The sequence below is a fragment of the Cyprinus carpio genome, chromosome B2 (genome assembly GCF_018340385.1).
Source record: "Cyprinus carpio isolate SPL01 chromosome B2, ASM1834038v1, whole genome shotgun sequence".
NCBI lineage: Eukaryota > Metazoa > Chordata > Actinopteri > Cypriniformes > Cyprinidae > Cyprinus > Cyprinus carpio.
Window position 1 is genome coordinate 15,249,876 of NC_056598.1, and position 27,980 is coordinate 15,277,855.

The following is a 27,980-nucleotide window of genomic DNA, read 5'->3' on the forward strand; positions in this document are numbered from 1 at the left end:
GTTGTAACAGATATCACTCTTTGATTTAATTTACTTAATTTGGGGATACGTTGTAGATTTCAGAACAACTTTAATATATAACAGGCAAATATGGAAATATTAAAACATATTTTGAAACGCATACCTCAAAAAATACTGTGACAGGAGTTCAGATGTTACACATTTTTGTTCTTGGGTAGATTTAAAACATGCACAAACAACAGCTACGTCACTTTTCATCTTCCGGATTTTGCATCTTTTCATTTGATGCAGCGAGCGTGCTTACTGTTTCCTTCCTATCGTGCTTTTGATGGCGGAATGATGACAGATCATTTATATTGCCTGTAGCAAAAGGGGCTCGATGTTTTCACGCAATGATATCATAACGTCATTGACGTAGACGACGATAATATATAATGCATTTGCTCGCTTATCACGTGGAGGCAGCGTCTGAATAATTTAACCCCTACGTTACTACACGAGCGTACGTCCCTTTTTGCAGCATCAGTGAAGTATCCCTCCCTACGACGACCTTAATCCCTACAATGATGATTTTTTCGCCTTCAGTGCTGCGGTAGGTTATGTTAAATCATTGGTTGTGTTTATGATGAGAATTATATGATACGCAAACGGAAATGCCTCCTGCTTGTTATCCACCTGCCTTTGGACTACGCCACCGTGTCGCGCTGCTGTGAGCCGCAGCACCGCACATCAGCATCGGCACAGCTGGACAGCGGCAGCAGCCTGGGAGGTAAGTGTTGACTGAACCAGGACAGTAGCCTAGGTCAGGGTGCACCTTAGACCTCATTAGACTATTTCAGCCCAAATCAGAATCATATATGAACTAATTGCAGTTTACAGGCACAAGGATTTTTTTTTTTTTTTTTTTTTTTTTTTTTTTTTTTTGGTTAAGTGGCGACTTGATTAATCTGTGTTTTAAAGCAACTCTATTGGGGATGACAACGATATGTTATCGCAATTCACTTTATTTGAAACAGATGTTGACTCGTCAATTATTATATTTAAACCACTGCATGATGTTTCAAAAAGAAACGAAGAACGAGAAGAAAAGAAACATTTTGTTGTAGTATCAGCTGGCTGTGTTTCACGGGAGTGGCGGTGCGAGATCGCTATCAAGTGAATGTCTACATTTCAATAACATGCTTTTTATGGAATAGAAAGGCGTATCTACATTATTAATGACTGGGGTTTTTTAGATAAGCATGGTTTCTTTTGATTACACCGCCTGTAAATGTGTGTCTGTAGCGAAGCTCTAGGCAGTGAAACGAGGTTAATCTCCAATGACATGATGGCAGTTACTCATGGATGCTGCTTTGTTTATAATTGGGCGTGTAAAAATACAGCGGCGCTGACCATGGTGCTGAAACATACACGTCCTGATTTATATAATATCAAGTTGTTTTTAGTCTAATATTAGACTACTTCTTGCAAGAATAGTTGGTAGGGAGACTTTTATCCTGTTTGATCGAAAGAGATGTAATCTCTCTATTCTTTGGGAATTAGTTGTATAGGGACTGATGTTTGCCACCTCCTTAGAAGTGGTTTGATCATTAGTTGCTTTGCTTGTGAATGGTCTTGAAACATTTTTAAACACTTTAAACAAAGAATTGGAAATTATTGCCATTCTATTGTTCCATTATATTAGGTTATTCTATCTCTGCTGTTTTATTGAATAATCAATCTTTATGTATTTGTTTGTCTTATCGATAGTTTTTTATTGAGTTTATTTATTTTGATTTATTGAGCTACACTGTACGCTCATGATTTTATTACACTGTAACCCACCATATTTTTATGTACTGTATTATACTGAATCGTATTCAATTTATTCTTCTGCACAAGGCAGAAGAGAATGTTAATGTTAGCAGCTACATGTACTTATTGAATATATTATTGAATGTACTTATTGAATATATTGAATATATAATACACCTTAACCAGCATAAAATGTAACATTAATACAGCAATGTGCATAACTGATAACAGAAATAAGAAGATTAATTTCTTATTTCAGTAAAAGATAATCAAATGTACGTCAAGCAGGGACTTCTAGGTAACTTCTAAAAGGTACTTCTGAAAAACATCAAAAATCATTTGTACAGTGTTTTACAGCAAAATTACATGTACTGTCCTTTTTGATTACTTTAATGTAAATGAGGGTATAATACAGATTATCCAAAAAAATAAATAAAAAAATAAACCTTTTTTGTGCTTTGGCTCCTGAAAAGCCAAATGCTTGGTAATTTGCTTTTTCAGCTCTGACTCATGGGCATGACTTACTGTTTCCTTCCTATCGTGCTTTTGATGGCGGAATGATGACAGATCATTTATATTGCCTGTAGCACAAGGGGGCTCGATGTTTTCACGCAATGATATCATGAAACGTCATTGACGTAGACGACGATAAAAAATAATGCATTTGCTCGCTTATCACGTGGAGGCAGCGTCTGAATATGTTAACCCCTACGTTACTACACGAGCGTACGTACGTCCCTTTTTGCAGCATCAGTGAAGTATCCCTCCCTACGAGCGACCTTAATCCCTACAATGATGATTTTTTCGCCTTCAGTGCTGCGGTAGGTTATGTTAATCACATTGGTTGTGTTTTATGATGAAAATTAATGATACGCAGACGGAAATGCCTCCTGCTTGTTATCCACCTGCCTTTGGGACTAGACGCCACCGTGTCGCGCTGCTGTGAGCCGCAGCACCGCACATCAGCATCGGCACAGCTGGACAGCGGCAGCAGCCTGGGAGGGTAAGTGTTTGACTGAACCAGGACAGTAGCCTAGGTCAGGATGCACCTTAGACCTCATTAGAACTATTTCAGCCTAGATCAGATCATATATGAACTAATTGCAGTTTACAGGCACAAGGATTTTTTTTTTTTTTTTTTTTTTTTTTTTTTTTTTTTAAGTAGTTGGCGACTTGATTAATCTGTGTTTTAAAGCAACTCTATTGGGGATGACAACGATATGTTATCGCAATTCACTTTATTTGAAACAGATGTTGACTCGTCAATTATTATATTTAAACCACTGCATGATGTTTCAAAAAGAAACGAAAGAACGAAAGAAAAGAAACATTTTGTTGTAGTATCAGCTGGCTGTGTTTCACGGGAGTGGCGGTGCGAGATCGCTATCAAGTGAATGTCTACATTTCAATAACATGCTTTTTATGGAATAGAAAGGCGTATCTACATTATTAATGACTGGGGTTTTTAGATAAGCAATGGTTTCTTTTGATTACACCGCCTGTAAATGTGTCTGTAGCGAAGCTCTAGGCAGTGAAACGAGGTTAATCTCCAATGACATGATGGCAGTTACTCATGGATGCTGCTTTGTTTATAATTGGGCGTGTAAAAATACAGCGGCGCTGACCATGGTGCTGAAACATACACGTCCTGATTTATTATAATATCAAGTTGTTTTTAGTCTAATATTAGACTACTTCTTGCAAGAATAGTTGGTAGGGAGACTTTTATCCTGTTTGATCGAAAGAGATGTATAATCTCTCTATTCTTTGGGAATTAGTTGTATAGGGACTGATGTTTGCCACCTCCTTAGAAGTGGTTTGATCATTAGTTGCTTTGCTTGTGAATGGTCTTGAAACATTTTTAAACACTTTAAACAAAGAATTGGAAATTATTGCCATTCTATTGTTCCATTATATTAGGTTATTCTATCTCTGCTGTTTTATTGAATAATCAATCTTTATGTATTTGTTTGTCTTATCGATAGTTTTTTATTGAGTTTATTTATTTTGATTTATTGAGCTACACTGTACGCTCATGATTTTATTACACTGTAACCCACCATATTTTTATGTACTGTATTATACTGAATCGTATTCAATTTATTCTTCTGCACAAGGCAGAAGAGAATGTTAATGTTAGCAGCTACATGTACTTATTGAATATATTATTGAATGTACTTATTGAATATATTGAATATATACACTTAACCTTAACCCAGCATAAAAATGTAACATTAATACAGCAATGTGCATAACTGATTCAGTAACAGAAATCAAAAAAGATTAATTTCTTATTTCAGTAAAAGATAATCAAATGTACGTCAAGCAGGGACTTCTAGGTAACTTCTAAAAGGTACTTCTGAAAAACATCAAAAATCATTTGTACAGTGTTTTACAGCAAAATTACATGTACTGTCCTTTTTGATTACTTTAATATAAATGAGGATATAATACAGATTATCCAAAAAAATAAATAAAAAAATAAACCTTTTTTGTGCTTTGGCTCCTGAAAAGCCAAATGCTTGTAATTTGCTTTTTCAGCTCTGACTCATGGGCATGACTTGCTTTTTTTTTCTCAATGAGCCACACTAGTGCAGGCTCCCATTAAGCTACCACCACCATTGTGATGTCACTGGTACTGTTTGCGCGCACACTGTAATACAATTAAAGGCTTTCTGTCAATTAGGTCCACCTGCAGCACTGCATGGCTAATGATAGTGAGCATGGGACATAATTCAATGTAGACAGCTGAGCTCTATACATAAATAAACTCCCATAATTTCATTATAAAGACCAAAATGCAATCTTCAAAGTGGATTATTTATAGTGTAAAGTGCCTGGCCACAATTTATGACAGTTTTTGAAAGGTATGAAAGTACCTTGGTAATTTGCTTTTATTTAATCTTTTAACTGTTGATTCCGGCTAAAATACATGCCCCCTATTGTTTAAAAAAATTAAAAAGTTGTCTTGTCTGAATCAGAGGAGAAATATGCACAGATCAAGCACCCTTTACAAGCAAAAAATAGTCAGATACAGTTCTAAACAAATATGTTGGTGTATTTTGATGTGAGAGGACAACAGGGAACTGTCTCTGGAGGAAGTGTTATTATGGATTATGGACTCACATTATGTCCAGAAGCAATGGGTTAAAGTTAAAACACCTTAATGCTGGATTTATTTCTTACAAATACATAGCTTTTTGCTTTACAATACAATAATTAATGAACTGGAGTTGTGTGGATTACTTGTGGATTATTGTGATGTTTTTTTCAGCTGTTTGGACTCTCATTCTGACGGTACCCATCCACTACAGAGGATTCACTGGTGAGCATGGGATGTAATGCTAAATTGCTTTTCCAAATCTGTTCCGAAAAAGAAACAGACTCATATACATCTTAGATAGCCTGAGGGTGAGCACTTTTTCAGCAAATTTTCATTTATGAGTGAACTATTCCTTCAGTACCATATTGTTCCTATGTCAAACATTTAGCAATATCATGCGGCAAACACTGTAGTTTTAGAGTGCTGTAGTCAAATATTTGGTTGAGTTTGGCTCTGACTGTGCCCTGATACTTAGAGATGTGAATTGTAATAGGGGAGAGAGAGAGCAATAAATCTGATGGCTTGAAATGGAGTTAGTGTTCGTTCCAGGCAGATTCACTCCACTCAGCAGCCAGTTTATGTAACAGTGCAGCGGCCTGGAATAGGAGGAGGAGGAGATGAGAGTAGAGCAGGGAAGGCAAGAAGAAGGGAGGAGTTGCTCTATACTGCCCTGAGGAAAGATCTGACTTGTGGATGAAGACAAGTTTATGCATTTAAACAGGTCTTCTGTTTGCACACATTTGTTTTTTGGGTGAGATGAGAGGTGAGTTTTTAGATGATGCTCTTATGTTTATTCATGCCAAAAAGAGAAAATCAAGAAGAAATTTAACAAAGCATTACTTTATATAAGTGGGTTATCTATCTGTCTATCCTTGATGCTCAGTGTTGGGTCAGTAAGATTTTTTTTCAATGAAAAAGTAATACCTTTTTTCCAACAAGGATGCATTTTTAAAATTGATTATAACACAAAGTGTTTCTTAAGCACCAAATCAGCATATTAAAGTGTTTTCTGAAGGGTCATTTGACACTAAAGACTTTTTAATTGTTATAATATTTGGCAATTTTACAATATTGTTCTACTGTATTTTAATCAAAAGCAGCCTAGGTGAGCATGAGACTTCTTTTAAAAATATGTATTAGAAAAATCTTACCAATGGCAAACTTTTGAATTTATATTATTATTTGTATTATCAAATATTGCTGATCCCCATTCTAAACCCCAAACATGGCTTTCAGAAGTGTTGGATTTATAATATGAGTTTAAAATATTGTATGCACTCTTCCACCTGAATATGCATAATTACATTTTAATGTAATAATTACTGTAATTCCAGACAAGGACTGATATCCTAATCCTGGTATTTTAAAACAGTAAATAAACTGTCTTGAAGACAGCCTGTTGAACAGTCTCTGTTTTTCCCTCTGCCAAGGTGTATATTGGCAGGGCTGTACAATTAAAACATACATGCAGTCTGAACCCCTCTACATAATTTGAGCAGTGTATTTCTGCCCACCATTTCTACACACCATCTGCTGCAGCCGTAGCTTTGCTGTGTCTTGTACTGTCAGGTTAAAGTACTGTATAAAGCTGTAGATTAGTAGGGTGGAAGATCTCAGTTTCTTATTCTGAATGCAAATAGCAGCAGTGTTACACAAGGTGAAATGATGCAAGTGAGAAGGCTTTAATCGACTTGTAAATTCACCCTGTTATTAGCAAGAGTGATTAAAGTGCATAATTATGTAGTGTGAATGGAAGGTGAGCAGTTGGGGTGTCAGTTTCACATCTGGAACTGTAGGTTCAAATCTCACTGTCGCTATGTTCTAGCAGCGATTCAAAATAAAACAAGATGAAGAAAAGCTCGTCAGGACTTCCTGAAATTGCATAACAAGTTTGAAAGTTATATGTTGATTGGATTGAAATATTCATAGATATCATGAAGTCAATATTTAAATTATAAAAGAGACCAAAATTTGAGCATTAGCATTGAAAGCACTTATAATATGTGTTTAACCATATGACAGATCAAATGTTGTATTTGACTGGATCATGTGACAGTGTGTTAGAGCTAAATAAAAAAAAAATGTCCTGAATTTTTTATCAGGATGTGAATAGACCAGGTCAAAGTGTTTTTAGGGTGTAGTGATGGTGTAATAAAATGTAGCTGTAAATACTATCAGATGAATCAACATCAATTAGAAAAGGAAACATTTATTATATGTTAGGTTGTACAGCTTGATCTGTAAAGACAAACAATTATATGGTTTTTTATTCCTCATATGAACAATATCTGGTTTGTATCGAATACTGCCGTTCAGATGCACACTGGGAACAGTACAATCAGACATCCTTGACAAAAGCTGTAAAAACGCCCACTCTCTTTTCCCACACAATGATCTCACAATGGAAATCAATTCTTCTCACATTGCCTGTAGATGGCCAGACACTTTCCATCACCTCCTCTCTTACCAATCACACTGCAATTACCCTGTTATCCTGATTCCTAAATGATAACTGTGACTGATTTAGGTGAACTTGACATCAACCTGGGGCTCCACCTGTTTGGTTTTCTTTTTCTGGCTCTGTAAAAAAATAATATACTTGCTTCGCATGCATATTAGTTAATACTGTAGCATGAATATCACAGCCAACTCTATATATGCTTTTTATGTCGTATACACTACCCTTCACAAGTTTGTGGTCAGTAGGATTTCTTTAAAGAAATAAATAGTTTCATTCAACAAAGATACATTAATCAGTTGATTAATAAATTGCATTGATCAAAAGTGACAGTAAAACATTTATAATGTTATAAAGAAAAAAATAAATAAATAAATAAATAAAGTTCAAGAATGGTAATAAGAAATGTCTCTCAAGCATCAAATCAGTATATTAGAATGATTTCTGAAGGATCATGTGACAAATTAAAATCCATTAAAATAGAAAATGGTTATTTTAAATCGTAATAATATTTAACAATATTACTGTTTTTTTAATATCAAATAAATCTTACTGACCCAAAACCTTTGAACGGTGGTGTATGTATGTATATAACCTATAACATATGAATGTACTTGCATACACATACATTTTAATGATGAAAACCACCCTGATTCTGAAAATATGTCTCCTGTCACTAATATTTTGGTCAAGAATAGCTAACACCAAATGGGTTAAAATGGCATCCATATGTTTCTTTATGTTTGCATATACGTCAAAATGTTACTATGGTTATCACTATGTCAACCATCACAGGTTCAGGTGCCTAAACACATATGGAACATACACAGGGTTGCAGTGTTGGGAAGGTTTCTTTGGATAGTAATGTAATAGGTTACAGATTAAAAGTTACCATTTTTAAAATGTAATAAGAAGTGTAACTATTTTAATTACTTTTGTAACTGATTACATTTGATTACTTTTGGATTACTTTTAAAAATTCAGATTTCTAAATTTTTTCTATTTTTTTTTCTTTCTAAACTGTTAACCATTTTCAAACATTTAAAGCAGGCAGGGTTAACCTTACAGTACTCATCACTGATTTCTGTCAGACTTTCAAAATTATTAATCACTTAATTTTAAAGCACAGCCACCACAATATCAGACTTTACCTTTTCTTACTTTGAGATCGTTCTGAGGTTAAATACAGATTTAAAATGATAACAAAATACAGTTTAAAAGCTATGATGATACTTAAAAAATAAATAAATCAAATCTTTGCATAGCAAATCTTTAAATCATTGCATGACAGGAAACGCTGGTATTTAGCAATGCCTTGGGAAAAACAAACAAACAGTTAATTTAAAAATTAAAGCATATACATAAGCCCAAATAGGAAATAAACAAGTTATCAAATAAGCGTGTGTCCTCTTCTGTCTCCTAAACTTCTGAAACATGGTGTCTCATATTAAAGTAAGTACCATCTAAAGAACATTAGAGTATTAGGAAAAAGGTTAGAGACTCATATAATGTTCTTTACCATTGACTATATGTATTTTGTACTGGCTATATGTATTTTTTTTGCCTTGTGCTATGATTTTCTGTTGAAATATATTGTATTGTGTGTCTGTTGCATCAAATATATGTGGAAAGTATTATATATAGGCAAAGCTGTGCATGTAGGTTGTTTATGGCTTCATATTGTCATTTTGAATTATACCAATGCTCTGTGTTACACCTCAGGCCACTGTTTATATGTGTGTGTGTGTGTGTGTGTGTGTGTGTCATAAAGTGGTGTGTGTGTGTGTGTGTGTTTATTTAGTTGTACTATTGTTTGAATATATACTCTTCTAGCAGCCTAAAGAGACAAACAACATCAGTGTTATTTTATTTTGATGGGTTAAGTTTTTTTTGTATGAGGTTGGAAATTATCTTTATACTACACACTGCTGTGAAATGGCATATAATCTTTAAATAACCTTTACTTTCACATTTGCAGACCAACAGGGAGGACACCACCTTAGTTTTTTGTTTTTCTAGAAACCACAAAATAAATGATCATGCATTTAGGTAATTTATAATCTATAGAGCAGACAGTCCCGTTCCATGTAGCCTGATAGACAAATCATTATCTTGGTCAGCAGCCATGTGCTTTAGTCACTGTGATGGACAGACTTCACTGTGATCTGTTACTGTCATTCTGCAGACAGTTAGACATGGGATGAAGGAGAGAGAGTATCATTACAGCTTGGAGAAGCCATCAAAATCCTTTAAAGTGACAGGATTGAGGAGTTAAAAGGGAAGGAACTGGGCTAGTGGTGAAAGAGAAGAGGAAAGGACTATAAAATGAGGTGTAAAAATGAGTTGGTGGAATGAAAGCGGTTTGAGAGAGAAAAGATCAGAGGAGAAAGAATGTCAGATAGGAAATGAAGCCGATGAGTGCTGGAATGAACGGGCTGGGTTTAGTTCTTTGTCTGTTCCTATTTGGCTGCACTGCAGGACTGGAGTTCAACATGGGTCTTGATGTTATCTTCAGCTCTTTTCTATCAAGAGGCCCTCAAGATATCAAATCCACAAACTCTTACAAAAAGCCATTGCTTTTAGTACCACCTACTGAAGCTTGTTTTTTCATATTTATTTAATAATCTTTCTGAACTGATTTGTCAGGTGGAATTGAAATGAATGACTAATGAAATTTCACTATAGCCAGACATCATGAAAGTGCTTTTATAAAGAAGCTCTCTTGTTTGAATGATGGAAACAGATGGCAAAAATAGTTTGGTTTCTATTCTGTTTCTAAATCTAAGAGTTGTCTTGAATTGAATGAGACATATTATAAGCATATAGATGATTTGTTTGATGATTTCTCTGATTTCTCTGATGAAAGGCAGATCCATCCATTACTGAGTTCTTATCTGTTTTTTTGTGACCTGCAATGGCAAAAGCCTTTGTAAAAAAAACCTTTGTTCAAAGCATTCATTCATGTATTAGACAAAGCTAACGGGCCTTTCTTTCACAAAGATCAGTGATGGATAAAAAGAGTTTTTTGCCTCCTGCATTAGTATTTAATCAGGCGGGTAAATGTAAATCTGGTGAATACAGCACATTTCCTTAAGGCTAGCATGAAGAGGCTTTTACTACAATGTTTTAGTAGTCAAAGCCTTTGATTTGCTTCTAAAAGTGAATTGAACAATAGCAAATGCATCATTTTGGGTGAAATCACAGAATGATAATGAATGGTATCGGAAACAACAAGTAACAGGTAAAAAATACCATTATTTTGTGGATAGATTTAAAATATGAACTGCATATAAGAAATTAAAAATGTAGCATTATTTCATTGCTACTGTGAAAAAGATTATATTAATATTAATCTGTATTATTATAAAATTATAGTGTTGTTATTATTAAATTATTGTTTTTATAATAATAATTAAATAATTAAATTAATAATAATATTATTATTATTAAAAATTATAATTATAAATGAAATAATAATAATAATAATTTATAAATGATAAAAATAATATTGTTTATTTATTATAAATGTACTTTACCATTCTAAAGTTTGGGGATATTAACATTTTTAAATGTTTCTGGAAAAAAAAAATACCTGTATCTTATGCCCACCAAAAAACTGGTAGTATTGTGGAATATTATTACATTTTAAAATAACTAAAATTTGTGTATATACATGTGTATATACCATGTAGCTCTCAGCCATTACTCCAGTTTTAGTGTCACATTATCCTTCAGAAATCATTTTAATATGCTGATTTGGTGCTCAAGAAATATTTCTTATTCTTATTCTTATCAGTGTTTGCTGCTTAATGTAGTTTAAGAAATGCATAGGTGAGCATGAATAATGATAGATCATACTGTTGTCATGTCATTTTGTTCACAGCGTTGCTTCACCTTCACCCTCCCTGGTCATGTGGAAACATGTGATAATGATGCTCCTCTGAAGGACAGTGAACATCTCAGCTGCTTTCTGTGTGACCCCCATACTACAAGACCGAATCCCAAAGCTTCTTCAGATCTCCTCAGAGTCTCAGCCCCATTTCTTGCAGCCCATTGATCCATAACCAGGCTCCAAGATGAGCGGGCTGTTCGCCAAACTGGACCCACGGCGGATTCAATGGGGGGCCAACTGGTTTGCCTTCCAGTCCCGCGTCCTGCGCACGAAGCCGGTGGAGTCCATGCTGGAGAGCACGGGAGGCACTGGGGCTCATGGCACTAAACTGGCCCGCGTTCTCTCCACTGTGGACCTCGTGTCTCTGGGAGTGGGAAGCTGTGTCGGCACTGGCATGTATGTGGTGTCTGGACTGGTTGCTAAGGAAATGGCAGGGCCCGGGGTCATTGTGTCTTTCATCATCGCTGCTGTGGCCTCCATCCTGTCAGGTGAGTGCAGCCCCCATTTCCTGTTCCAGTTAGTCAGACACAAAAGAGAAAAACACAGAAAAGAGGTCTGTCATCTTCCTGTAAACCTGCCCCCAGTGAAGCACCGCCTAGGTAGTGTTATTGTACTCTGGATAGCATCATTTTTTATTTACTGATCCTGAGTCAGGCTTTAGCTGAGTGAACATGTATAACTTTATGCCTCCTGACGTGTAGTGATGACGCACACTGAACTGGCTCATTAGGTTTACAGGTTGAAGCTGTGCACAGCATGCTGCACCCAAAATAGAGTTGGAGAGAAAATCCATTTAGTTTTCCCTGTGGATACCAACATAAAGAACCCAAAAATGAAAGGGAGGGAAAAATGAAAGGGATATTTTTTCCTGTATGCAGCTGACCTTTCCACTCATGGAAACAGAAACAGAGTTTGGAGAGGATTTGTCTTTATAGCCATTAGATATACAGTGTACTCCACTAATATTAGCACCCTTGGTAAATACTATCAAAATAGGCCATTGAAAAAGTCTTTTACCATCTAGATGTTCACAAAAATAACCTTCAATTAAAGTAAAATAATTCTAAGAAAAAATATTCTTGACTTCCATAACTGTATGTGTTTACAAATTTGGCACCTATTAAGATTTTTAATGTTTTTTGAAAAAAAGTCTTATCAAGGCTGCATTTATTTGATCAAAACTCAAACAGTAAAACAGCAATATTGTGAAATATTATTTCAAAGTAAAATAGCTGTTTTTGATTTTATTATATTTTAAAATGTAATTTATTCTTGTGATGTCAAAGCTGAATTTTCAGCATCATTATTCCAGTCTTCAGTGTCACATGATCCTTCAGAAATCATTCTAAAATGCTGATTTGCTCAAGAAACAATTATTTCTATTATTCTTTATTTCTATTATTATCAATGTTGAAAAAAGTTGTGCTGCTTAATATTTTTGTGGAAATTGTGATACTATTTTCAAGATTTTTTGATGAATAGCATTTATTTGAAATAATAATGTTTTGTAATATTAAAAAGGTATTTACTGTCAATTCTGATCATTTTAGAAATGGGGTGTAACGGTACACAGACATGGTAGTTTGGTACGTACCTCGGTTTTGATGTCACGGTTTAGTAGGGTTTCGGTACAGCAGGGGGAAAAACTAAACATAAAATTGCTTTTTTTGTAATTAAACAGTGGTTTACTAAACAAATTTCTTTAAATAATTGTAATTATAATGATCAAAATCTACCTCAGCTTATGCTCTAAACTATACAGAGCCCTTTTACATTACTACTATTTATTTATAAATATAATAATCAACACTCAACTTAAAAAAAATGTATGCAAACATGTAAATTGCATATAATGCAGTTTTTAAATTAACTTTTAATTTGTTGTTTAAATATATAAATTTAGACAGTGGCGGTCATAACTTTCATAACAGATTTATTTAAACATTAATTAAGACATCACAGGTAAAGTAAAATATAATCTAATATTTTGTGCAATGCTCTTCTCTAGACTTAATTTCTCTAGTGAACTAACAAGCTGTGAACACTGATTACTTGCCTGAGGTAAATGAAATGCTACGTGACATTTTGTTTTGATGTATTTCTGTGGTTGGAACACTGATTGAGTGATTTCACTCATGTTTATTTTGCGATAAAACTAGTAGTAAAGAGCAGTGGCATAGCAAATCAGTCCCGGGCCCATATGCAAAAACAAATCCCCCCAACCCCAATCTACATCAAAGAGACATTTATAGACGTTCACTGTAGTGTATCAAAAGAAAACAATCCCATTTAAAAAAACACTCTACCCAACAATTTTTTTACAACCAGAACGGGACTAAAAAAAAAATTCTAAAACAACAAAAATTCAGCCTTTGTCAATCAAAAACTAGTGCATGCAAACACGAACAATCTTGGCACGGCGGCCCAAAATGTTAAAAAACAAAACTACTCACTTATTTTAGTTGCATTCTCCAGGCCTTTCTTTCAGCAAATTCATTCACAATGTCCTTGGTGTTTAGTTCACGGCTTTGTGCATTCTCAATGGAAAGAATAGCCAGTCCTGATAGTCTGTTTTGTAACATGGTGCTCCTCAAGTGCTTTAGCTTTGAAAAAGAGCGCTCTGCTGAAGCAACAGTAATAGGGATAGTAAGAAGGAGAACTAAAATGGTGAACAAATCAGCAACTGAATTCATCGAAATGGCGATTTGCCCTTCTAATTCTTTCATTTTCAAGGGTTTGTTTCACTCCCCACTTCTCAGCCATAAATTTTGCGGATGCTTTTGCCTTCTCGATATTTTCACTGAACCATGTCAAATCCATGATGCTAGTGTCAAATAACTGTGTAGCTTTATGAAGGTCAGCATCCTTTACCTGTAGCATTTCTGAAATGACATTGATCTGTTCCAGGACTTCACTTTGAAGGACTATAATAAAAACATCAAGTCAAATCTTTCCATCAGCCTTATCAAAGCCATGTCCTTGTTGTGCTCATCTGCCTTTTTATTGGTAAGTGAAATTTTGGTCAGGTGCGCGATGCCCACCTAGTAGCGCAAAGTTTTGTCAGTGTGACACCCAGAGTGAGTTTTTCAGTCATCTCAACCAATACATTCCACCTCTTTATACTGTGCGCAAAAAACACATACAATTTTTTTCCATGGTGTTGTAAAACTTTGTCAGCTCTGTTATTGACTTTACTGAATCATTGAGGACCAGATTTAAGTTATGGGCAGCGCAGTGCACATATGTGGCATTTGGCTGTCTCTTCTGCATCCTTGCCTGAACTCTCATGTTTATGCCACTCATCAAATCCTTGGCCACGGCATTTTGAAATAGACTTTTTTTTCCTCAACCGAACATATAATTTCATTGGCTATTGTGCCAGCCGACGAGTCAGGTATTTGCAAGAATCCCAGAAAAGACTCGCTGATTTTCACTGCCATTGCAGCACCCTGGATATTTCTCTCTGTGGTAACTGTTGTCTAACCCACCAACATATTTCCCACCAAATATCCAGCTCTTGGCTCGTCTGCGGCTGCTTCTTCACTTCCCGACTCTTGGAACCTCATCAGGCTGTCAGCTGCATTGTTGTTCTCATCCAAAGACGTGCAACTGCTAATTTTAGCTGACAAAACTTCCCTCTTGCCTTCAACATCAGTGTCATTCGCAGTAGGTCGGCACACAAAAAATCTGTCTATTTTAAGAAGTTTTTGTGTCGCGATTAAATTTTCCACCCTCTCTTTCTTCTTTAAGGCCCCACTTTTATGTTTGTATTTGTCTATCCTGTAATGTTCTTTGCTAGCACATTTGGTGCGGCAATGCAGCGTTTGAAGTAATGCAGCGTCATTTAAAACTGACGGCGCGTAGTCCTATGGCAGGCGCAGGGTGCAAAAAATAACAAAAGCAAACAAGAAATGATGGAGAAATTAGAAATTATGGAGAAGCAAAGTATTTTTTTTAATGTTATTAGTTAAGAGAAATATATTTATTGTTGTTAATGATTTGAATTTAATTATTTTGTTTATTTTGGTGGGCAAACAATCAGCCTATTATCTTTTGTTTGTGCATACCCTACATGCCCAGACACTAAGCCACTGGTAAAGTGGAAGGGATGATCGTCACTTGCTTTTAGGCATTTTAGACTCGAGGCATTTATACAGCTATCTGCCACATCAATGAGTGTCAAAACGGCATTCTTTGTTTGAATTTTCAGAAAAAAATGGACATTAACTTGAAAGATGCGACTTTGATTCTCATCAGAAGTAACAGTATATAAAACTGGAAGTTTCCAATGAAGTTCCACTCGTGCAGTGGTTAAAACAATGCTTTATTTATTCGGTTCACATGTGAAAGACCCATACTGAAAATGTTCGGTATGAATACATGTACCGTTACACCCTTAAATAGAAGTGTTACATTTTTACAAACAAAAAATGGACAGAATATAACTTAAAATCAATACGAAATTGAAATGAACCCTGTTTACTTTTCTTGTACATGTTCCTGGTTTTATTGTGATTGATTCATCTGTTCCAAAGGAAAAAAGACTTTGTCTTCATAATCTTTTATCAAAATGTAATAAATATGTAATAACTTGTTTTTTCTGATTACGTTCATCGGATAATGTTAGCTAATAGCCAGTTAGCTTTTGCCATTTTTTATAAGTAAACCTTAATTGAATCTGATTCTATTTTGGAATGCAAGTGCCTCTTTTCACCATTCAATGTTTCACTCAAAAATACATCACATTATATTACTGTAACTTGTAAGGGATACGGTATGAATTGCTTTAAAGGACTGATGTCAGAGAGTACATCTTGGAATGAATGTAGAAACAGATAATCCTTATCTTTTTTTCTGATGTAGTGGTTTTTAGGGGTTTTGTGTGTGTAGAGGGATTTCTCTCCTGTTATCTGGTCCACTGGGATTCTATGAGTTTGACATTTAAGAATTGATCTGACACTCCAGAAGGAAATAAAATCAATGTTTCCATCTCAACAACCAGTTAGAGACTTCCATGCTTATATTGATAACCTCCAGGAGTGCAGGTGTTACAGTAATTGTTGCTATCTCTCCACAGGTGTGTGCTATGCTGAATTTGGTGTGCGTGTGCCTAAAACCACAGGATCGGCTTATACTTACAGCTATGTGACAGTGGGAGAATTTGTGGCTTTTTTTATTGGCTGGAATCTGATTTTGGAGTATCTGATTGGTACAGCAGCAGGAGCCAGTGCACTCAGCAGTATGTTTGACTCGCTGGCCAATCACAGCATCAGCGGCTTCATGATCAACCACATAGGAACACTCAATGGCTTGGGTGAGTTGCATTAATATTATTATAAAGTTGTGCTTAAAACATAACCATCAAAGTCTGAGACCTGGATTAATTTTAACAGAACATTTTACCCAATGAAAATTAGTTGCACATTTACTCACCCTCAGGCCATCTAATAAGTAGATAGGTTTGTTTCTTTATTTAAATGGATTTGGAGAAATTTTGCATTGCATCACTTGCTCACTGATTAATCACCTGTAGTGAATGGGTGCCGTCAGAATGAGAATCCAAACAGCTGATAAAAACATCACAATAATCCACAAGTAATCCACACGACCATATGTTATTATGGGTAATAGACTCATCAACAGATACATTTCTCCAAATACGAAATCTCTCTAATAAATCTATCTGTTCCAATGAAAAAAAAAAAAACTCATCTACATCTTAGATAGCCTGAAGGGTAAGTAAGTTTTCAGCAAATTTTCATTTTTGGGTGAACTATTCTTTTATTACCTCTTTTATTTCACACAAATATACTTGACACAGCCTGTTATTATTAAATCCAGCCTTTTTTCCAACTGAGTTAAACGATGGAGTTCATGTCACTGAGTGTTGCACTTTTCAAAAGAAAGAATTTAGAAATGACACTAATAACCTTGACACATACACACACACTCAGCAATTACAACACAAATTACAGTAAGCTTAATTTATCAATAGACTGGACTTAAATGTGCTGCAGAAAAGAAAAGGCACCTCTAACTTTAGCCGTCAATAGTCTGGTGACAATGACAATGTGAGGAAAGCTTGTTAAACCAGAGCAACCTTCCTCACAGCTTCTGTTAAAACGTGAAACAGCTGCTCCACTTACATTTCTGAAAAGGAAAAATAAGCACTTTCTTACGCTGGGCATTTGCTATTAAAATTGGGACAGAAATACTTTTAAAGCAGATATGATCTGAAGCAAATTCTAGATCTTGACATGTTCTTGTTTTGCTAAATATTAATGTGAAAAAGGCTTCCATGTCTCTTGAATGCTGATTATGCAATTACTTGGTTATGCAATAATCTTTTCAAATGTTTCACACATGAATAAAGGAGTAATACTGTTTAAAAAAGTGTTTTATTTTTACAGATAATGTTTTAATATGGTTTAATTGTTTGATTTCATTAAAGTAATACAAATATATTTTTTATTATTGTTTAGAATATCACACATTTCTCTCACATCAATATGTATAGCTGCCTTTTTATTTTAGGAGAAGGCCCTTAACAAAGTATTGTCATATTTTGGGGTCCTTGGCATTGCTTTGAGTTCACAAATAGACACACCTGTAGATCCTCAGACTACAGATGAAGGAATGAAATATTAATATTGGCTACTCTAGAAAGTACAGTATTTGCTTCCTGCATGGCATATTTAGTTTGCAGACAGATATTACATATAGACATATCATGCCAAAATACACAATCTTACTCAACCAGCACCTGTTGCAAAATCTCCTTGTTTACTTTTACCAATCTATTTCCTCTGAGAATCAAATATCCCTCCATCTGTGTGTGTCTCTGCACACATGTAGCAGCCACGTTACGGTTCATAGTAATTTCCACTTAAGGCCTGGTTAGTATGCTGAGTATTTTTAGAAATGCATGGTTTATTCATGATGGCATTGAGGGGTCATATGAGGACTGTCTGTTGTCAAGTTGTGTAAACAGCTGTCCAAACTCACTACTGTCATCTGAGAGACATCTATCTATCTGTTTATCTGTCTTTCTATTTATTAGTGGCATGCAGCACTGCTCTGAACTGAAGAGACCTCACTGAAGTCCTCACTGTTTTTTAATGCTTTATTTTTTAATCAAATGTGAATTCATATCCAGTTACACCGAATGTTTACATTTTCCATATGTATTAAAGCTAAGTAGAAGTCTCATAAATTTAGTATTTTTGAGCATTTTTGCATTTATTCCAAAAAATAATTAAGAATGCAGTAATGCAGTGTACATTTTATTTGTGAAATAATCTATCAATGACATCATGATGCTATCTATCTATCTATCTATCTATCTATCTATCTATCTATCTATCTATCTATCTATCTATCTATCTATCTATCTATCTATCGTTCGTTCGTTTTTTCGTTTTATCATTTTATCTATTGTTCTATCGTTTTATCTATCATTCTAGTTATTATCTATCTATCTATCTATCTATCTATCTATCTATCTATCTATCTATCTATCTATCTATCTATCTATCGTTCTATCGTTCTATCGTTCTATTGTTCTATCGTTCTATCTATCTATCGTTCTGTTGTTCTATCATTCTGTTGTTCTAACATTCTATCTAGTGTTGTATCACTCTATCCATCTATTGTGCTAGTTTATCAACTATAGGTATAGGTTAGAGTCATAAGGTATTCGAGACATCATGAGGCCTAAATAACCTCAATAATCCTTTTTAAGGATTGCCTTTTAGGTTTGTTTAAACTTTCAGACAATATTTTATAACACCAGCATCAAAACTGGCTTTAACCATGTAATTCATCATAAATTCCTCCTTCATCACCTCTCAGGTAAAGGGGAGCAGGCGTATCCGGACATACTGGCCCTGGTCATAGTCATCCTGGTCACAGTGATAGTTTCTCTAGGCGTGAAGAATTCTGTCGGGTTCAACAACGTGCTGAATGTCATCAATCTGGTAGTGTGGGTGTTCATAATGATTGCAGGCCTCTTCTTCGTCAGTGGCAGCAACTGGGATGAGGGACGGTTCCTGCCTTATGGCTGGTCAGGGGTAAAGTACATTTCAAATCTATTATGGAAGTTCACTCCGTTAGTGCAGATAGTGCCTCTCAACATACAGACTGAGGAGGAAATTGCATTGTCTTGTAACTATTATAAACCGCTCTGCCCAACAGGTCATGCAGGGTGCAGCCACTTGCTTCTATGCCTTTATTGGGTTTGACATCATAGCCACCACTGGAGAGGAAGCCAAGAGTCCCAACACATCCATCCCCTATGCCATCACTGCCTCTCTGGTCACCTGTCTCACTGCCTACGTCTCTGTGAGTATATGGTATATTAACCATCAGTATTTTGGGATTATTTTATATGAGACCACATTGAAAATCTGATTTTTTTTTTTTCATTTAAACATGACAATTCAAAACATTGCTATCTTTTGGCTGTTAAATTAGATTTTATTCAAAATAAAATTTTGTCATTCACAGTCTGTTGATACCTTTATAAGTATCAACTCTTCTCTGTATAAGAATATAAATGATGCATGTCTGAGTTTTTATTTAAAAAGATAATCTACAGTGGCATAACTTTTCTTTGTTCATTTCTTTGTGTTCATGGAAAGTCATTGATTATTCTCTTCATGCAGCATGTCTGAATTTATTAAAGCTCTCCGGCTTTATCACCGTGCAAATGCTGTCTGTCTGTAGGAAGTTGTCATAGTAACGCAATGGGTGTTAATTCACCAACAGACATCTTTTCTGCATCTCAGAACAATATATTCTATGTATTTAATTTCTATTTTCTCTGTTATCCGTATTTGATCTTTTTATTCTTTCATCTCTCTCCAATTTTTCTCATGTGGTTTTGGTTTTAGCTGGAATAAAATTGCCTTTACTAAAATGGCTCTTCATTTTCACACCTACAGGACTGTATGATGAGGAGCAAACTTGTTAATTAGCAGCGTTCACCCCTCCAGATCTCATTTTGTTATCATAGAGGCTAATTTTAGCCAGGCTTTTCATTTCTCTGTCTGTATGTTTTTGTGCATATGTGTATGTGTTTGTGTTACAGATAAAGATAGCATATTCTGAGATTTATTAAATGGGTCACATGGAATCGATATCCTTGATCTTTTTATATATTTGTACCAAGAAAACATATTGTAACTTTCAGAACTCAGTGATTCCTACCGATCAAAAAAGACCAGTTATTGAAACTAAGCCGCAAAAACAGCTTGTTCTGAATTTTCACAACTTGACCTCAGATGAACAAAAATGAACACATCAGTAAAACCTGTTTGGTGTTCAGAAACATTAAAATAAATTCTAGTAGTCCTAAAATTAACCTTGAACTGTTTGAGTCTGCTTGGCATATTCTTCCAAAGATTCTCAACATTATATGATAATTATTGAGTCTGCTTGGCATATTCTTCCAAAGATTCTCAACATTATATGATAATTGTCATTTTAACTGTTCCTAGTCATTTGAGTTCGAGTTCTGCCGTCAGGCTTGTGCATGTACAGTTCTCTTCTTCAAAGACTTAGGTGCCCTCAACATCGAATATGATAATTGTAAAATTGCCCACTGCTCCGGGTGTGTGTTCACTAGTGCTCTGTGTGTGTGCACTTCAGTCTGAGCCCTAACATTCATAATGGGGGCATTTTTTAAAGTCACAGTAAAAAAAAAAAAAAAAATCCTTCATTTGTAAGCTCAGTGAATCTCACTCTCTGCCTCTCTGTCTTTCTCACAGGTGAGTGTGATCCTCACTCTGATGGTCCCCTACACTGACATTGACACAGATGCTCCACTGATGGAGATGTTTTCTCTACACGGATTCCAAACTGGCAAATACATAGTGGCCATTGGTTCCATTGCAGGACTGACAGTCAGTTTGTTGGGCTCTCTTTTCCCAATGCCGAGAGTCATCTATGCCATGGCTGGAGATGGTTTGCTCTTCAGGTAAAAAATGAAATCACAGGGTTAAGAAATGATCTTTAATGCGTCTGTCTCCATTATATTTTGCAAATGATTAAAATGCCATTTAAATATCATTCTCTGCTGGAGAAGCAAGCTCCTGCCATCACGCAGTCTCAAAAGAAATGCTACTTAGAGCCCTGACATTTTAAATCAAAGCCAGAATAATGGGTATGTTGTAAGACTTCTTTGATAAAATGAATGTTTGGATGATTCATCCTGTTTACACCTGGTGTTAACATCAGTACATCCGTCACAGGTGATCTCACTACATACATTACTGTTTAAAGAATTCTCTTATGCTCACCAAGGCTATATTTATTTTAGCAAAAATACAGTAAAAATAGTAATTAATAGTAAAAAATAATAATTGTGAAATATTATTTCAATTTAAAATAACTGGTTTCTGTTTTAATATATTTAAAAATGTCATTTATCCCTTTGATAGCAAAACTAATTTTCAGCAGCCATTACTTCAATGTCACATGACCTTCAGAAAATATTTTGATTTGGTGCCCAAGAAACATTTCTTATTATTTTCAGTGCTGAAAACAGATTTGTAAATATTTGTGGCCCTGCCTGTGAAAACCTAGCTAAAGTTTTTGTGTTTTACTGTTTTCTACATAAAATCATCCTTCATTAATATAAAGAACATTCTGTGAAAATGTAACTGTGATATCTTTAATACTGGCCATGCATGGCCATGTCAAAGATTGAAATCATGGTGAAATTAATGGTTGAAATCAAACTTTCAATCAAAAGTTTTTAATTAGAATTGGGAATTTAGCCTAGATTTTTAATTCACATATATTTTTTGTAGAATCCATTTTCTCCAGGATTTGTTGATGAATAAAATGTAAAAAATAAACATTTTGTAACATTATAAATGTCTTTTTACTGTCACGTTTGTCTATTTTTATGCATCCTTGGTGAATAAATTTATTAATTAAAAAATATATAAAATACTATCCCCAAACTTTTGAACAGCAGTATATATAAATGCACTTTTCTGAAGTTAAAACACTTGTGTTAGTGCAGTCATTGATTGACAGAAAAAAAAGGTACTGAAGCTTTTATTAGGGTAGTACACCTTTGTACCTTATTTACACCTAAAGGTACATATTTGTACCTTTTGAAAGGGTCCAGTGACAGTTCTGTAATTTTTTATTTTTTTCTAATGTCTGAGAAAGATCACCACTCTCACTTTCAATGCCATAGCACTGCCCTTTTGTGAATGGAGGATTGAAGGTTTCATTTGCACTATCTATATGTTGTAGGTTTCTGGCCCATGTGAGCACATACACAGAGACTCCAGCAGTGGCCTGTGTGGTGTCGGGCTTCCTCTCTGCTCTCTTGGCTTTGCTTGTCAGTCTGAGGGACCTGATCGAGATGATGTCCATCGGCACTCTGCTAGCCTACACGCTAGTGTCAGTGTGTGTGCTACTGCTGCGTTACCAGCCCGAAGGAGACATTCACGGATTCGTCAACTTCCTCTCTGAGCAGAACGCAAAGCGTAAGGAGGGAGTTCTAGCCGAGTGTGAGAAGGAAGCTTGTTCGCCGGTCAGCGAGGGCGATGATTATGGAGGAGCTCCAACAAACACCTGTGGAGCAAAGAACTTGCCGTCTCTAGGAGACAACGAGATGCTGATTGGTAAACCCGACAAGTCCACCTACACCGCCAGTCACCCCAACTACGGCACAGTGGACATGTCCTCAGGCATCGAGTCAGACGAGACAGATAGCGTGTACCTGCTGAAGCTGAAGAAGCTGCTGGGGCCTCGCTATTACACCATGCGCATTCGGCTCGGCCTGCCGGGCAAGATGGACCGGCCCACTATGGCCACTGGCCGCATCGTCACCCGCTGCGTCATTCTGCTCTTCATCCTCATCTTCTGCTTCTGCTCCCTCATCATCTTCGGGTCGGGTCAGATCGCTGATGGCCAGTGGTGGGCCGTGCTGCTGCTGGTGCTGCTGATGCTGGGCATCACGCTCTTGATCTTCATCATCATTCAGCAGCCGGAGAACCCCAAGCGCCTGCCCTACATGGCTCCCTGCGTTCCCTTCGTCCCAGCCTCTGCCATGCTGGTAAATGTTTACCTCATGCTCAAGCTCTCCACCATCACATGGATCCGTTTTGGCGTATGGTGCTTTGTGGGTGAGTTTCAGTATTATTTTAAATAGACAGGTTTATACAAACAGTATTTTATTTAGATGGGTCATTTCTGATATGCAGGACAGTTTCACATATACACTACTGTTCCAAGGTTTGGGTTCAGTAAGATATATGTGTTCTTTTTTTATTTAGAATATACAAATGAATTTTATTCCACTTCCTCAAAAGTAACATTGAAGATATTTATGCTAAATACTTTTATTACAAAGAAATGTTGAAATGTTGAACTTTTGAACTTTATATTCATCAAAGAATCCTGAAAAAAATATTAAGCAGCTTTAAAATCTGTTAATAAACGGTTTTAACATATACCGGTAATAATGAGATATAATATGACATACAATAATAAGAAAAAATGCTTGAGCATCAAATCAGCATATTAGAATGATTTCCGAAGGATCATGTGACACTGAAGACTTGATGATGCTGAAAATTCAGCTTTGCCATCACAGGAATAAATTCCATTTTAAAAGATTAAAATGGACATTGTAATATTTCACAATATTATGCTCTTTACTGTATTTTTTGATCAAATAAATGCAGCCTTGATGAGCATAAGTGACTTAATTCAAAAACATAAAATCTCACCAATCTCAAAGTTTTGAACGATAGTGTAGTTTCATATGTGTCGGAAAAAATTTACCAAAGTCCTTTAAATAAAAACTTTAAAAGAGCATGGACTGAATTTTATATAATGAAACCTTGGCAAATTATTATGTTTCTTAATATTTTCTTTTATCTAATTTAAAAACAACATTTATATATAGTTTTAATTTGCAGTAAAAAGATTTTTCTATGTTCTAAATATAACGTCTAATAGAAAAAGAATACAGCAGGCTAGTGTTAGGGCCTTTTTTGCTTTTTTAAATTGTAAAATAAACAAAAAGAAAATGGATAGAATACAAAAAAGATTAGAAAATCTAGTGTTAGGATTTTTTTTTTTTTTTTTTTTAAGAAAACAGTAAGTGAATGGATTGAGTGTCTAAAAGGACACGTTTTTTTCTTAAAGAATAGAATTAGAATAGAGAGTGCTAGAATTAGAGGGTCAAATAAAGATGCAAGCGATGTGTTTTTAGCTGATTCTTGAAGATGGTTAAGGACTGCTCGGATTGAGTTGGTATTTAAATAAACATCTGTAATTATCACCAATGGAATTTAGTAAATTCTTTGATTTATTTAGTTAGTTAGTTACTGTAGTTTGTTAGTTGGTTGGTTAGTGAAATGTTTTTAAAATTGATATGATAATATTACTTTTGTAATATTAATTTTGAAAGATGGTTGTAAAAATCAGAATTGACTTCATATTGACACCTTCATCCAAACTGTCATTCCCATTCTAATCAGCAATTGCTAGTATTAGCTCATTATTTCCATCCTGTTCATTTTATTTTTTAATGAATTTATTTATTTATGCCACTGTGTAAATAATCAAGTTATAATTAACATATATTCTTGGTGAATTGTTTTATAGAAATACTTCCTTTACATTTTACAGTAGAATTTACAGAGGTCAAGACTCCTGCAAAACAGGAATGACCCACATGGTCCTACTATTGGTCACCACTGGTCTCCAGCAGTCTCCTATCTCTTATATGAGCAGACTAATACCTCCACTATTACTCATTTGCTATATTTGACTAAGGTGAACTTTTGATGAGTGAGAAAAAACACTCATCAGCATCATTTGTGCAGTAGCTTATGCATGTGTGCATTGTTTGTGTTGTCTCTGTGTGTTCATCTCTGCAGGTGTTTTGATCTACTTTGGCTACGGAATGTGGAACAGCACCCTGGAGATCACGGCACGCGAGGAAGAGGCCCACGCCAGCACATACCAGCGATATGACATGGGTGTGGACGACAGCTTTGCAGTGGATGATGATCTGTACCCTTCTGGAGAAGGAGGGCCGTTCCAAAGCTGGGGCTCCCATGAGGGCAAAGGTGTGCAAACGAAACATCAACGCCAGGAGCAGAGCGAGCCTCAGCCTGAAGGCCTGGACAGGGTGGACAACCACAGGACCTCCTCTTCCTCCTCACACAGCAGGGCCAAAAGCAAAGCTGGCAAACCCAGTCCGGGCTTTGAGGCGCTGGTAGTCGACGACGATTTGGACAATCCCTTGGAATGAGAATGTAATCTGAATGTACTCGCCTGCCAGCAACTGCAGAACCCTTGGGCTAGGTTGTTATGTCTCTGCAATGAGTTTGTATTTTATTCCTATTCCTTCATTTGCAGCCCTTTTTCACTACTGTTAGGATAATGAGAATGCATAAAATGGGATTGAACATTAAGAAGGCTTTTTTGAGCACACAGAACCTAAACAGCCCAAATATTCTTTCTTTATAAAATCAGTTTTAACAGTTTGATCCCTAATTCTCACTTAATCATGTTATCGAACTCTTCAGCACTTAAATATGTATAATCTATTGTTTCACTTGAAAGTCCCCCTAACTCAAATTACAGTAACTAGCATGGAATTTATTATCCGGTGAGTAGTTTATTACTGCCCTGTTAGTTATCACACTCCCACAGCCGTTCCCAATATGAGTGTCTTTCAGCTGTCAGGCGGATTTCCATTCGCAGGTCACTTCCTGTAGTCTATTAGCCCCAACATTATGTGGGGTTGATATAAAACCAGGAAACATGTAAAGCCCTAAAACACTTAAAGCGATTTGCACACTTTCATTATTCAGTAAGCAGCTGTTTTAATATTGCATACAAAAAAGTTCATTCTGAGAAGCAAAGATAGATGATAGCCATAAAATGCGATTGGAATTGTCATGTTATGAGTGACCCCACTGAATCAAAGGCCTTGTTCTCTTCCGCTCTAACATCTAGCCCAAGTCAGGTTTGGACTGTAGGTTGTCACAAATAGTAATTGGACTTTGCTTGCAATAGTGCCTTCGTCTGTCAGTGTGTGCTTTAAATATGACCACCAAGATGTTCATGCTTGTTTGTTTGTCATTTCTGTTGATGTTGACATATCCATGGGTTTGTTTTCCTGGTGAAGGTCCTGTCCTGTGTCACCAGTCACCACCGACCATCCTTCCATCTTATGTGCCAGTGACGCTGCTTCATCCTTGCAAGCAGGCAGCTCTGTGTAAATACTGACAGTGTGACCACAGTATGATTTGTGTCTCTCGGCTGGTCAGTGTGTCCGTTGAAAAAAAAAAAAAGGTATAGAGGAAAAAGAGGTATAGGAAAACAGAGAGAGTGAAATTTGCATGTGGTGGGGAGTGTGTTGTGATTTTTTTTTTATCTGGCTGTGCTCCTCTGCTCTTCCGCCATAATTCATGTGGCGTTTAATTGATCTGTCCAGTCTAACTCTATCTGTGCTACAGCTCTGCCAGCCGAAAAAGGCGAAAAAACAACCAAGCCAGGCCTCAAATCCATACATTGGGAAGGCCACATGTATTCAAAATCCACTGAGCACATCATGCCACATTGCTTTAAATGTCTCCCTCAAATATGTTGAAACGTTATAAAACAAAAAATCTGTGTAAATTTATAAAACGTTATAAAACAAAAAATCTGTGTAAATTGTGTTCCATTAGGTCTATAGAGCTTAATTTTGGGGCCTGGGTTGGTTTGTTCCTTGCATCTGGTCTATGATGTGATTCTTTGTCTTTGCCGTGGCATTTTGCTGAATGTGTAGCATGTTCAGAACAAACGGGCCCAGAGTAAAACTATGTTTGTGAGTATTTGCATGTGTGGTGACTGTTGAAAGACTTTGATGTAACACTCAAATGTAGCATTCTGAGAGACAAGGGTAGCAGCCTGCCCACCGTACACCCCCAAACCCTCCTGTTCCCGAGTGGCCTCTGTTTACAAAGCAAGCCAAAGTCTGCAACCTTTGTTTACTGTATCCGACAAAAGACACCATTTTACTTCTGTAGAGTAGAACACCATATATCAGTGTGGAGACGCGAAATATCGAAAAGAAGTATTTTTTTACAGGCATTTCATACCTTCAGGTTCTCTGTTGGGGTAGTATAGCCACTGCTGGTGGTGTTTTGTGGGTTCAGAAGAACTTCTAAAGAAAAGTGGTGAAAGCATATATTTTTAATGAGCTCTTTCTAAAAACGTAACTGGAGACGTTTGGATTTTGATTTCGTAGTTGTGATTTAAATAAATGTTAGCACATAAGAATAGACTTAAAGAGGGCAAAGTTTTAAAGGGATAGTTCACCCCGAAATGAATATTCTGTCAGCATTTACTCACCCTCATGTCGTTCCAAATCTGTAAGATATTTAGAAAAATGTTTTTTTGTCTATACAACAGAATTCAAATATGTTGTTTTGGATCCCATTGACTTTCATTGTATAGACAAAAACAGTTCATTTGAGTTTACCAGAAGTCAGGTTTGTGAGTAAATAATGGCATAATTTTCATTTGTCGGTGAACTGTCCTTTTAAGTAAGAAAAATTTGATTAAAAATCTGTCTGTAAAAAAATCTAAAATGTTTCCACTATTGCTTTTAAAGTCAGCTACTATTTGTTATTTGTCTCTGAGAAAAGGTACAGTGTTTGTACTTTGTGAACTATCTTTCCTGCTATCATAGTTTGTTTGGTATTTGTTCAGGAAATGTGGAGATTGGCTTCCCTTGCAAATCT

The 27,980-nt window shown here is 35.8% G+C and overlaps 1 protein-coding gene across 3 annotated transcripts; it reads left to right on the top strand.

Moving 5' to 3' along the window:
- Positions 1–26,717, top strand: LOC109061466 (probable cationic amino acid transporter). Of its 3 annotated transcripts, XM_042718280.1 has the most exons (9): positions 1–730; positions 5,030–5,080; positions 11,200–11,696; positions 16,286–16,522; positions 19,060–19,277; positions 19,402–19,548; positions 20,976–21,184; positions 22,477–23,354; positions 25,119–26,717. In XM_042718280.1, exons 3-9 carry the CDS (start codon positions 11,393–11,395, stop codon positions 25,493–25,495), a joined length of 2,370 nt encoding a protein of 789 aa, XP_042574214.1. In that variant the 5' UTR covers positions 1–730; positions 5,030–5,080; positions 11,200–11,392; the 3' UTR covers positions 25,496–26,717. The 3 variants fall into 3 exon arrangements, with proteins under 3 accessions (XP_042574214.1, XP_042574215.1, XP_042574216.1); XM_042718281.1 differs by lacking the exon at positions 5,030–5,080; XM_042718282.1 differs by lacking the exons at positions 1–730; positions 5,030–5,080 and adding an exon at positions 5,148–5,166.
- The last annotated feature ends 1,263 nt before the right edge of the window (positions 26,718–27,980 follow it).

Excerpts from the sequence above, each read along its gene's own strand:
- LOC109061466 (XM_042718280.1), top strand. The coding sequence starts at position 11,393 with ATGAGCGGGCTGTTCGCCAAACTGGACCCACGGCGGATTCAATGGGGG. Across the intron at positions 11,697-16,285 it reads TGTGGCCTCCATCCTGTCAG|GTGTGTGCTATGCTGAATTT; the intron begins GTGAGTGCAGCC and ends ATCTCTCCACAG. Across the intron at positions 19,549-20,975 it reads GTCTCACTGCCTACGTCTCT|GTGAGTGTGATCCTCACTCT; the intron begins GTGAGTATATGG and ends TCTTTCTCACAG.